The sequence below is a fragment of the Carcharodon carcharias genome, chromosome 16, assembly GCF_017639515.1.
Source record: "Carcharodon carcharias isolate sCarCar2 chromosome 16, sCarCar2.pri, whole genome shotgun sequence".
Taxonomy (NCBI): domain Eukaryota; kingdom Metazoa; phylum Chordata; class Chondrichthyes; order Lamniformes; family Lamnidae; genus Carcharodon; species Carcharodon carcharias.
In genome coordinates, this window is record NC_054482.1 from 53,611,921 (window position 1) to 53,625,891 (window position 13,971).

At 44.1% G+C, this 13,971-nt stretch overlaps 1 protein-coding gene across 3 annotated transcripts in view; it reads left to right on the top strand.

Annotated features, from left to right (window-relative positions):
* Positions 1-13,971, top strand: part of ror1 (receptor tyrosine kinase-like orphan receptor 1) — a 358,323-nt gene that overhangs the window by 270,839 nt on the left and 73,513 nt on the right. For all 3 annotated transcript variants that reach the window (XM_041208398.1, XM_041208401.1, XM_041208399.1), the window contains 2 exons: positions 411-698; positions 12,449-12,485. In XM_041208398.1, the coding sequence (XP_041064332.1) occupies positions 411-698; positions 12,449-12,485 (325 nt within the window). The remainder of the gene's footprint in view (positions 1-410; positions 699-12,448; positions 12,486-13,971) is intronic.

Sequence of the window (13,971 nt, forward strand, 5' to 3'; positions counted from 1 at the left end):
AAACCAGCAACTCCGACAATGCAGCACTCCCTCAATAATGCCTTGAAATGTCAGCCTAGATTATGCATTCAAATCCTGGAGTGGGGCTTGAAACCTCAACAGAATCAGAAGTGAAAATGCTACCACTGAATCAAGCTGTGAAAGGGTGGGAGATCTGACTGGTATTTTTTACTGTCCTCTCTAGTTAACTGACACTCAATCAACCAGTTCAATACAGAGATAGTGAATGCAGCCTAAACATTTGTGGTCTGTGTGGCTCACTACCAAACTTTCTGAAGGAGTTACCCACTGATCAATCTCAACAGTGCTTGATTTTTCTTGTTGATGAATGTATTTTACTTTTCTTCCATGTTCATTGAACTGTTTTGCTGACCTGCAAGTAAAGATATTTTTGTAAAACTCTTTTTCAGATTATTATCTAATCCTAGATGAGCCAATGAATAATATCACAACCTCGCTTGGCCAAACTGCAGAGCTATACTGTAAAGTGTCTGGCAATCCGGCCCCTACCATACGCTGGCTGAAGAATGATGCACCAGTTGTCCAGGAACCACGGAGAATATCCTACCGACTGACTAGCTATGGCTCTCGTCTCCGAATACGAAACCTTGATACCACAGACACGGGTTATTTCCAGTGTGTAGCTACAAATGGACAAAAATCTGTTTCAACCACGGGTGTGCTTTTTGTCAAATTTGGTAAGATCTACATTGAAATGTTACATAGTTTTTGAGGAAATGTAGCAGGCAGCTCCAACTCTAAAGGCAGTTTTATATTGGTGCTAGGATGTCACAAGAAGGCAACACTCAAAGTGATATTCAAGACTTTGAAGCGCCATCATCCCCAATTTGCTGTCAGTTGTGGAGCTAATTTTCCTTAAACCCATTGCAAGCATTTTGTAAATGGTTAACAGTATCTCCTGCACCCATACAATTTTCGACCCCACATATCAGTGGACTGAATTTTAACTATGGGAAAAATTGTATTACGTCAAAAACCAACTGTGCACAATTAGAAGCCAAGATGTAAAAACAACTACAGTTCATAGGCTCTCAGACAATTCAGGCCATTTGAGGCGGAAGGGTCAGACTGTTTGGACAAGATTTTTCTGCGGCTTCTGATTCCTGCTGTTAAGCTGAAATGGAGATCAGAAGTAGTGTAGAAAATAGTCACTCAATGTGATTTCCACAGAATTAGCCAATTAATGGCCAGATTAATTAGGTTTGCTGTCCAGTTAAGGATGTCAGGTGGTCTCTCAAAACTAGAGGCGTGCAATTCCACACCCACCCATCTCCACTCCCATCAGAGCACCTGCTAAAAATCCAGCCCCCTTATTTCGCAGTGAGCTATGAAAGGCAGATGACCAAAGTAAAAGTGGCACTAATATACTGATTCTTGGATACTGTCATTAGGATTTCAAAAAGTTCCAGCTATGCAAAATAGTTCTGGCATGTTCACTGTGTTTTCATGATGGTAGAAAGGCTTTCCATCATTGCAAAAATGGCGGAATAGGCCAAAATATGCAAGTCCTGTTCCTGAACACAGCACTTACAATTTTCACGGTTGCAGGAATGGCATCAGGTCAGGATTTGCACATGTGCGTTTTGTGGTGTAGGCTGCCCATGTAAAACAGCAGCTGCCTGAAGTCATATCTGATCTTCATTAGCCAGGAGTGGGGAATCATGATATGTGCAGATTAGTCCTGATAGGAACAAGTCTTTGCGAAGTCCTTTAGAGAGGCGGGGTTCCCTGTTGGAGAGGTAGTGTATCCCTGTGGACATGGTGCTGAGACACCTTTGGGGAGGTCAGCTGCCTTTTGGGAGAGGTAAGCTGCTCTTTGAGAGAGGTAAAATATCCTTTGGGGTTAAAATTAGACATGAATGTGTGTAAAAAGTGCATAAACTCATTGGCCAGGATTTTCAGGTTATCACGTGGGGGCAAACGGGAGTGGACGCGAAATGGACCACTGGCCACAATTGGCCCGACTTCAATTTCACGCTGGCTGGCTGTTAATTGCATGCAGCAGCACTCAGCGCTGCCGGGGTGGGGGTGGGAGGAGGGTGAGCATGGAAGTTCGTGCATGTGCGCCAGCGCACACAGTAAAAGTTCCTTGTGATACAGAGCTGCTTCAGGGAGTGAAGATTTTTAAAATAAAAATAAAGAATTTAAAAATATGAAAAACATGTGACACTGTCACATGAGCAGGGACATAATATAAATTTATTTGAAATTTTTTTTTAAATCACTAATCGAAACCTCATCCTACCCGTGGATAAGGTTTCGCAAAAGAGTCAAAGGCCACCTGGCCAATTCACCTGCCCACCAATCATAAGGTTGGCCAGGCAGCGAAAAAATTCTTTTAATAATGACTAGAATGGCCTTAATAGGCCTCTTAATTGTCAACGGGCATGCTGCCAACTACCACGTGCACTCACCAACTGAAATATCATGTGTCATTTTACATTTGTTTAGGCTGGGCACACGCCCACCTGACAAGTGTAATATTCTGCCCATTGGAACAATCAAGAGAGCTGTCAAGAGAACTGTCAAGAGAGCTGTCAAGAGGAACTGTCAAGAGGAACTGTCAAAAATGTCCAAAGTAAATGTCAAGAGTGCCAAAAGCAACTGTCAAAGCATTTAAAACCCGTGACCTTTAAGCTTTTGAAACAACTGTGTGGAGTGTTAAAAAAAAATCATTGCTAGCTTTTTCTCTGTCTGTTGACATAAGCCTGAGGGCTACCTTTACTGAATTTGCGCTGTGTGACTGATTTCATAAACTTCCACTATCACAGTGGGGTGCCCTCTTTTTCACAGTTTGATTGACATCTCCAAGTGGTTATAGACTTTTTGAAATTGGCCTATGAATTCATAAGGGATTAAGCACTTGAATGCAATGGCTGTTCTTAAAAGGGATTATGTAGTTGAAGGAATTTAAATATAGTGAATGTTTTTATGAATGAGTGTTTTTTTTAAAAAAAAATAAAGTCTACAATAGACATTTAGAACTTTATTTAATTTAAACTCAGCATGGCTCCTGAGATCTGCCCATGGTGTATACTGGGTGAGTTGGCATGATAGGTGTAAGGGTAAAGGGTGGTGGGCAGGGGCATGAAGTTGGCATAGGGGCTATAAAGGGCCATGGGGATGGGTGAAGGGCATTAGGTTGGCATAGAGGATATGAGGGGCCAGAGGGCATCAGGTGACATGGGTTGGCTTGGATGGGGCATGGGGAGTGAGTGTTGGAGATGATGAGGGTTGGAGGGCCATTTTCTGTTTTAACATTTTTAACATTTAAAAAAAAATCTTTGACAAAGTGCCAGTGCAACAAAGCAGGCCTTCTGCCCAGCCCACCTCTGTACTTGGCAGCCTCTGCACTCGTTCCAGGGTCGCTTGGCCCAACTCCCAGAGAACTCCACACCCTCCAAAGTCGAAAATCCTAATTTCCTGTACACTGTCTTGTGGGTCAGGTTTGTGGAGTCAGGAAATGTCCCGACTCTACAGGAGGGAAAATGTAAGGCCTTGGACGACAATTATGTAGGTAATTTGAGCAAAGATGAAGTATAGATGGTTTCAATGTGGAATCAGTTGAGGTGATGAATTTACAGTATCATGAAAGTAAATTCTCAAAGAAATTAAAGAGCATTTAAATGTGTTTTTTCTCCTATAGTTTATTGATAGTAATGCAATGAGTAAACTTGTAGTTCTTTCTTATTGCAGCAGTGACTACATTTTACTTTGGTTACCACAATACTTAAAGCAGTTAAGCTAACTGCTCCCTAATGGCTCGATCAATCAATATGAGACTGAACCATTCAGGCCAGTCAGCTCCTCATTTTAACCTTCGGTCGGTGTTGAGTTAGCTGATTTGGCAAGATACTGGAGATCTCAATTTTACTGCGTTAGAAAAGGGAGAAAACCAACTGACAGAATTGTCATTCCTGATTACTGTACTATGATTCATACAGGAAAGTGTGTGCTGGGTGAGGACAGGATTGGATTTGACTGTCATGTTAAGTAGTTGAATAGTCTGCCAACGTTCTCTGTGCCACTTTACATGTGAAGAATGCACACTTGGCTGAGATATTTTCAAGAGAGAAGAACAGAAATCTTTGAATTTTTTTCTTTCTTTTTGAAACCTAAGCTGGAAAGAAAGAAAAGAAGGAAATGGGACCCTAATGCACCTCTCCATTGAAAGTTCCTCACTTTGATCTGATCAAGGTACAGGCATCACTGTAGCATAGTGCAATGCGGGGACATGTCTGCAGTCCATCAGTTACTAAATTTCCAATCACATGTGCCACCCTGTTGGAAGAGGCAATTGGGGATTTGACACTTTCCATGATAAGGGCATGAAAATCATAGACAATTGTTCCTCTCCCCACTTCTACCTGCCCACCACCTCAGTTCTCCATTATTCCTTAATTATCAGACTGCTTATCCGACACCCAGTACTGTATGTGCAGAAGTTTCCCCTGGTTAAGCATTGGGAAGACTGAAACCATTGCTTTCAGTCCCTGATCCAAACTCCGTTCCTGAGCTCTGTTCCATCCCTCATCCTAACAACTGTCTGAGACTAAACCAGGCTGTTTGTAACTTTGTGCCATATTTGACCCTGAGATTGTAATATTATGATTGTAAGGGTTAATGTGGGGGACTGTGTAAATAGACCTCCCACAGGGGAGGCAATGGCAGAGTGGTATTGTCACTAAATTATTCACCCAGAGACTCAGAGTAATGCTCTGGGGACCCGGGTTCGAATCCTGCCACGGCAGATGGTGGAATTTGAATTCAATAAAAATCTGGAATTGAAAGCCATTGTCAATTGTTGTAAAAACCTATCTGGTTCACTAACGCCCTTTAAGGAAGGAAATCTGTTTCCTTACCTGATCTGGCCTACATGTGACTCCAGACCCACAGCAATGTGGTTGACTCTGAAATGGCCTAGCAAGCCACTCAGTTGTAACAAATTGCTACAAAGACACAAAAAAGGAATGAAACCGAACAGACCACCTGGCATCGACATAGGCATTGGAAACGACAATAGCAAATGAAGCCCTGTCCTCATCACTAGGAGGACTTTAGCTAGTGCAAAAATTGGAAGCTTAGTCAACAGCCTGACATAGGCATCATCACAGAATCATGCCTTACAGATAATTTCCCAGATTCCACCATCACCATCCCTGGATATTTCCTGTCCCACTGGCAGAGATGGTGAACACATGGTATACAGTCAGGAGGGAGATGCCCTGGGAGTCCTCAACATCAATTCTGGACGCCATGGAGTCTCATGGCATCAGGTCAAACATGGGCAAGGAAACCTCCTGCTGATTAGCACGTACTGCCCTCCCTCAGCTAATGAATCAGTCCTCCTCCATGTTGAGAAGCACTGAGGGTGGCAAGGGTGCAGAATATTCTCTGGGTGGGAGACTTCATTGTCCAGCATCAAGAGTGGCTCAGTAGCACCACTACTGACAGAGCAAGCCGAGTCCTAAAGGACATAACTGCTAGACTAGGTCTGTGGTAGGTGGTGAGGGAACCAACAAGAGGGAAAAACATACTTAACCTCATCCTCACCAACCTGCCTGCTGTTGATGCATCTGTCCATGACAGTATCGGTAGGAGTGACCATCACACAGCCTGTTGTGGAGACAAAGTCCTACCTTCACATTAAAGATACCTTCCATTGTGTTGTGTGACACTACCGCCATGCTAAATGGGACAGATTTCGAACAGATCTATCAACTCAAGACTGGAAATCCAGAGTCGCTGTGGGCCATCAGCAGCAGCAGGATTGTACTTGAGCACAGCCTGTAACCTCATGGCCTGGTATATCCCCTACTCTACCATTACCATCAAGCCAGGGGATCAACCCTGCTTCGACGAAGAGTGCAGGAGAGCATGCCAGGAGCAGCACCAGGCATACCTAAAAATGAAATGTCACAGAATCACAGAGTGCAGAAGAGGCGCTTTGGCCAATCGAGTCTGCACCGACATGTGAGAAACACCTGACCTACCTACCTAATCCCATTTACCAACACTTGGCCCATAGCCTTGAATGTTATGTACATGCCAAGTTCTCATCCAGGTACTTCTTAAAGGATGTGAAGCAACCCACCTCCACCACCCTCCCAGGCAGTGCATTCCAGAACGTCACCACCCTCTGGGTAAAAAAGTTTTTCCTCACATCCCCCCTAAACCTCCTGCCCCTCACCTTGAATTTGTATCCCTCGTGACTGACCATTCAACTAAAGGGAACAGTTGCTCCCTATCCACCCTGTCCATGCCCTTCATAATCTTGTACACCTCGATCAGGTCGCCCCTCAGTCTTCTCTGCTCCAACGAAAACAACCCAAGTCTATCCAACCTCTCTTCATAAATTAAATGTTTCATCCCAGGCAACATCCTGGTGAATCTCCTCTGTACCTTTTCCAGTGCAATCACATCCTTCCTATAATGTGGCGACCAGAACTGCACACAGTACTCCAGCTGTGGCCTCACCAAGGTTCTATACAACTCCAACATGACCTCCCTACTTTTGTAATCTGTGCCTCGACTGATAAAGGCAAGTGTCCCAAATGCCATTTTCACCACCCCACTAACATGCCCCTCTGCCTTCAGAGATCTATGGACACACATGCCAAGGTCCCTTTGTTCCTCAGAACTTCCTAGTGTTATGCCGTTCATTGAATTCTTCCTTGTCAAATTACTCCTTCCAAAGTGTAACACCTCACACTTTTCAGGGTTAAATTCCATCAGCCACTTATCTGCCCATTTGACCATCCCGTCTATATCTTCCTGTAACCCAAGACACTCAACCTCACTATTAACCATCCGGCCACTCTTTGTGTCATCCACAAACTTACTAATCCTACACCCCACATAGTCATCTATGTCATTTATATAAATGATGAATAATAGGGGACTGAGCACAGATCCCTGTGGTACACCACTGAACGCTGGCTTCCAGACACTAAAGCAGCCTTCTGTCATCACCATCTGTCTCCTTTAACCAAGCCTATTTTGAATCTGCCTTATCAACTTACCCTGTATCCCATGTGCAGTTGCCTTCTTTATAAGTCTCCCTTGTGGGACCTTGTCAAAGGCTTTGCTGAAATCCATATAAACTATAAACTGCACCACCCTCATCTAAACACCTGGTCACCTCCTCAAAAAATTCAATCAAATTTGTGAGGCATGACTTCCCTCTGATAAAGCCATGTTGACTATCCCTGATCAAACCTTGCCTCTCCAAGTGGAGATAGATTCTCTCCTTCATAATTTTCTCCAATAGTTTCCCTACCACTGACATGAGACTCACTGGTCTGTAGTTCCCTGGCTTAACTCTACAGCACCTCTTAAATAGTGGAACCACATTTGCTGTTCTCCAGTCCTCTGGCACCTCCCCCGTGGCCAGAGAGGAATTAAAAATTTGGGTCAGAACCCCTGCAATCTCCTCCCTTGTCTCCCTCAGCAGTCTGGGACACAAATCATCTGGACCTGGAAATTTGTCCACTTTTAAGCCTGCCAACACCTCCAATACCTTGTCACTCCCTATATCAATTTGCTCAAGAACCTCGCAGTCCCTCTCCCCAAGTTCCATACCTTCATCTTCATTCTCTTGGGTGAAGGCGGATGTGAAGTATTTTTTCAACACTCCACCAATGTCCTCTGGCTCCACCCGTAGATTGCCCCCTTGGTCCCTAACAGGCCCTACTCTTTTGTTGGTTATCCTCTTCCTATTGATATACTTATAGAATATCTTGGGATTTTCCCTACTTTTCCCAGCCAGAGCTTTCTCATATCCCCTCTTTGCTATCCTAATTGCTTTCTTAAGCTCCATCCTGCACTTTCTGTACTCCACTATTGCCTCTGCTGATTTGCCTCCCATTGTACCTGCTAAAAGCTTCTCTTTTCCTTCTCATCATATCCTGAAGATCCCTGGTCATCCATGGTTCTATGGGGCTTGTTACTCCTTCCTATCACCCTAGAGGGAACATGTTGAGCCTGTACCCTCCCTGGTGAAGCTATAAAACAGGACTAGTTGTGTGCCAAACAGCATAAGCAGCAAGTGATAGACAGAGCTAAGCGATCCCACAACCAACAGATCAGATCTAAGCTCTGCAGTCTGTCACATCCAGTTGTGAATGGTGGTGGACAATTAAACAACTCACTGGAGGAGGTGACTCCATAAATATCCCCATCCTCATTGATGGAGGAGGCCAGCACAGTAGTGCAAAAGATAAGGCTGAAGCATTCGCAACTATCTTCAGCCAGAAGTGCCGAGTGGATGATCCATTTCAGCCTCCTCCGGAGGTCCCCAGCATCACAGATGCCAGTCTTCAGCCAATTCGATTCACTCCACATGATATCAAGAAACAGCTGAAGGCACTGATGGCTATGGGCCCTGACAACATTCCGGCAATACTACTGAAGACTTGTACTCCAGAACTTACTGCACCCCTGGCCAAGCTGTTCCAGTACAGTTACAACACCAGCATCTACCCGACTATGTGGAAAATTGCCCAGGTATGTCCTGTACACAAAAAGCAGGACAAATCCAACCCAGCCAATTACAGCCCCATCAGTCTACTACTGATCATCAGTAAAGTAATGGAAGGAGTCATCAACAGTGCTATCAAGCGGCACTTGCTTAGAAATAACTTGCTTACCGATGCCCAGTTTGGGTTCTGCCAGGGCCAGTCAGCTCCTGACCTCATTGCGGCCTTAGTTCAAACATGGACAAAAGAGCTGAACTCCCGAGGTGAGGTGAGAGTGACTGCCCTTGACATCAAGGCCACATTTGACCGAGAGTGGCATCAAGAAACCCTAGCAAAACTGGAGTCAATGGGAATCAGTGGGAAAACTCTCCGCTGGTTGGAGTCATACCTAGCACAAAGGAAGATGGTTGTGGTTGTTGGAAGTCAGTCATCTCAGTTCCAGGACATCACTGCAGGAGTTCCTCAGGGTAGTGTCCTAGGCCCAATCATCTTCAGCAGCTTCATCAATGACCTTCCTTCCATCATAAGGTCAGAAGTGGGGAAGTTTGCTGATGATTGTACAATGTTCAGCACCATTCGCAACTCATCAGATACTGAAGCAGTCCATGTCCAAATGCAGCAAGATCTGGACAATATCCAGGCTTGGGCTGACAAGTGACAAGTAACATTGGCACCACACAAGTGTCAGGCAATGACCATCTCCAACAAGAGAGAATCCAACCATCGCCTCTTGATGTTCAATGGCATTACCATCACTGAATCCCCCACTATCAACATCCTGGGGGTTCCCATTGACCAGAAACTGAACTGGACCAGCCATTTAAATACTGTGGCTACATTGCAGGTCAGAAGCTAGGAGTCGTGCGACAAGTAATTCACCTCCTGACTTCCCAAAGGCTGTCCACCATCTACAAGGCATAAGTCAGGAGTGTGATGGAATACTCCCCACTTGCTTGGATGAGTGCAGCTCCTACAACATTGAAGAAGCTGGACACCACCCAGGACAAAGAAGTCCACATGATTGGCACCGCATCCACAAACATTCACTCCCTCCACCATCGGCACACAGTAGCAGCAGTGGGTACCATGCATATGACGCACTGCAGGAATTCACCAAGGCTCCTTAGACAGCTCCTTCCAAACCCACGACCACTACCACCTGGAAGGACAAGGGCAGCAGATGGATGGGAACACCACCACTTGGAAGTTCCCCTCCAAGTCACTCACCATCCTGACTTGGAAATATATCGCCGTTCCTTCACTGTTGCTGGGTCAAAATCCTGGAACTCCTTTCCTAACAGCACTGTGGGTGTACCTACACCACATGGACTGCAGCAGCTCAAGAAGGCCGCTCACGACCACCTTCTCAAGGGCAACTAGGGATGGGCAATAAATGCTGGCCCAGCCAGTGAAGTCCACATCCTGTAAATGAATTTTTAAAAAATGTAAGAGACACATGACAAAGAGTCAAGAGGGAGAACGTTGCTAGCTTTAATACCTCGTCTTGTATATGTGTCTATAGTTCAGTTATATCTAATAAACCAGTTATTGGTTAGGCATACCACTGTCTCCGCAATCATTCCTCAGCCAGTCCAATCAACATACAACAGAGATGAGCTTCTGACCACATATTTGTCCCCTCACTCATACCGCCTATTTCCACTTCTGTAACATGGCTCAACTTCACCCCTATTTCAGTTCATATCTTGCTTAAACCCTCATTCAAACCTTCGTTACCTCTAGACTTGACTATTGTAACACACTCCTGGCTGGTCTCTCACATTCTACCCTCTGTAAACTTAAGCTGTAATCCAAAACCTTGCTGCCTGTACCCATATTCACACCAAGTCCAGTTTACCTATCAATGTTACGTTCACTGATGTACATTGGCTCCTGGTCAAGCAACATCTTGATTTAAAAATTTTCATCTTTGCTTTCAAATCCCTCCATGGCCTCCTCTCTCCCTATCTCTGCAATCGCCTTCTGTCCTATAATCCGCTGAGAAATGTACACTGAACTAATTCTGACCTCCTTGAGCATCCCTGATTTTAATCGCTCCACCACTGGTGGCTGTGCCTTCAACTGCCTATGTCCTAAGCTCTGGAATTACCTCCCTAAATCTCTCCACCTATCTTTTGTCTTTTAAGACACTCCTTAAAACCTACCTCTTTGACAAAGCCTTTTGGTCCTCTGACGTAATATCTCCTTATATGGCTTTTTCTGTTTTATAATACTCCCGTGCAGGGCTGTGGGATCTTTTATTTTGTTAAAGGTGCTATCTTATATAAGTTGTTGTCCATCTCCTGGCTTTGAGTTTGAGTAGAATCAATTCATTAATAAATATTACAGAATGACTGTTGTGTGCAATTAAAAGTTATCAGTGGTCACTGGGTGTTCAAAATGGAAAGTAGTCCATTCTCCAACAATAAACATCGCTCCTTTTACAATCTCCTCTCTCCCACCCCCACCTACCTATAAAATGACCAGCACACAAATGACATTGGTTTTGGATTGAAAAAAAAGAGTACCATTTATATTGTGAAACACTACCACATTGTAGCTTTGCATGTAACATTAAAATAAGATGTTGGAAATCGACTGATGGCATTGAGCATTAGCGCATCTCAGCCAGGGCACCAGGCTTGATATTTCAGGTTTGAGTCACTTCAAATAGGGAGATGACAAATCGTGGCAGTTATATCTCCAAGGAAGCAGTAGGGAAAATCACAGGGCAGACTCACCCATGGATAGTGTTTCCTGACAGAATGCTATGGGAACATTGGCAGCATCCTTAAGATCAGGACATGCTTCAAGTACAGGTACAGGTACAGGCCAAGTGAAGGAAGAAGAAAATATGGCTAAAAATGATATTATCTGAATGCCACCATAAAGAGTACTGGTTCTAGGACCTGATCCCTGTGTTTTCATCGTATCATTGTAACAGCCTCAAATCAGCCTTTGATTAGAATAAAACTGCTGATCCCAATCACCTCAAACTGATATCCTTTGAACACCCCAGCTCACCTAAGTCCTGTCCTATAAATCTACATGTGGTGCAGGATTCGCCCATTCAACACAATTACAAACCCTGCTTGCTTTTCAACAAAACATTATAAAAAAAGACAACCATACAGGGAGTTGCACAACAAAAGCCTAATGTTCCTTTAGCAGCTCAGCTCAGCTCAGTGAGACTATTAGGTGGCTTTCTTTTATATTTCTAATTACTTATTCTTACATTTCTCCATTTACCCCCTCCTTTCCAAAGGTATTGACTTATGCTGGGATCAATTTCCATGGGTGACACCTTATGTCTGCACCTTATCATTATTTATATGGGAGCACAGACAGCAAACATCAGCAGACTGTTCAAACTCACAATGAAGTGGCAGCACCATCAAGCCTGACCTGATTTATGCCCAATATCCATGCACATTCTAGCAGGATTTACTGCTGGTCAGCAGGAAGTCTGTCTGATTTTTGTCTTCTGTCCTCCCTAGCCTGTGTTCTGAACTATTTTTAACAACTCTGCTACTGAACTCGGATCTGTTACCTCAACACAGGCCAGCAATTAAACCTGGAACAAAAAATAAAAATACCTGGAAAAACTCAGCAGGTCTGGCAGCATCTGCGGAGAGGAACACAGTTAACCTTTTGAGTCCGTATGACTCTTCAACAGAACCTGGAACGTTCTTGTCTCTTTGTGACTCAGTTTCACACCATGTAATATATTTACCTATTCATCATTGGGCAGTGAAATGCTTTTTCACCAAACATCTGTCACAGGTAAACATCATCCCTTTCTGTCAAATTTTAATTTTCTATTCTTGGGTATAAATCAAAGCATGAGACACTAGGAACCTGAAGGTAAACAGCACTTTACCACAAATGGAAGGCAAGGAATAATGCCTTTACTCAGGAATATTAACACTCCATATTTTTCCCCCTTGTAGGACCCCCACCGACTCCAAATTCAGGAAAGGCAACGCAGTGAGTATATCTTTCTCTGTACTGTTACCTGTTTCCACAGCTAATATTTATTACACTTTTCTGCTTCAAAGTGAGAAGGAATCAGTTCCTGAGGGGCACAGAAGAGATTACATGGGTTTATCATAAATTAGCTAAAAGATTTTTTTTTTAATCTTTTAAATTACATGTACAACTATTTGAATAGTGCTTTATAACCACTTCTGTTGAGTGCTCTTCCTGTGATGTCCATGTTTGTCACTAAGCCAAAAGTGTAACCTAACTAATGAGATCAGACAGTGGAACCTAATAGATAATCCTCATTGGCTTCAGAATCTCACTATTTAAAGAAAAAACAATTATATAACAAAGTATATGTGCTGACAATGTTAGAAATGCAGGTTCCTTGAAGAATAAGCCAGGACAAGCTTCAGAATGAACCGAGAGCATTGCTCATTGAAGCCTGTACTTAAGAGCCGGGTTTTTCCCTAGTATGGGGTTTTTGCTTCTAGACACGAGAAGGATCCAGGAGGGAAGAGAGGCAACTGGTATTTGTACTGAACTGTAGTTTAACAATAAAACAGTTGTCATTCAGAGAATGTCTTCTACTGCCTAATTCGGTAAATGGATACCCACCTATTAAACATGTGCTTTTAGCTCTACTGTTTGTACATGTGTTGAACCTGTTTGCTTTGTAGTTCAATTAATTCCATTTTCTGCTCCCTCAATATTCTCTCCTCTTCCAAAATTTGTCGCTCAAGTGGTAATTCTATCAGTCTGTCATTATTCATGTGAGCTTGTACAGTCAGTGTTATTGACCTGTCTGATCATGGAGGTTATCACAACAGAGTGATCACAAGACACCTTTAATATAATAAAACATCCCAAGATGCTTCACAGGAGTATAATCAGGCAGAAATCGACAGCAAGCTGAAGAAGTCGATACGAAGACAGGCGATTAAAAGCTTGATCAAAGAAGTAAGTTTTCAGAAGTGTCTTAAAGAAGGAGACAGAGGCAGAAAGGTTTACAAAGGGAATTGCAGAGCTTTGGGCCTTGATTGTGAAGGTACATCTGACAGTGGTGGAGTGAAGGAAGTGGGATATGCACAAGAGGCCAGAGTTTTCAAAGGGTTGTAGAGCTGGAGGATGTTACAGAGATAGGGAGGAGAGAGGCAGAATTTGAACACGAGGATGAGCGTTTTAAAATCACGGCATTGGGAACCAAGGGGGAGGATTTTTCCCTCGTCGGGCAGGCTCGGTGGGGGTAGACGGGAAGCCGACCGCCGCCTGCGATTGGGCCGGACCGTGATTTCATGCTGGCAGGCCAATTAAGGTCCACCCAGCATGAAACGTGAGCAGCAGCGCTCAGTGCTGCCTGTGTTTGCTGTGGTGGGGGTGGGGGGGTGGGGGGTGGGGGTGGCAGTGGGAGGGCGAGAGCACACGTTTGGGCATGTGTGTGGGTACGTGCTGGAAAAGCTCCCTGAAGCACAGAGCTGCCACAGGGAGATGA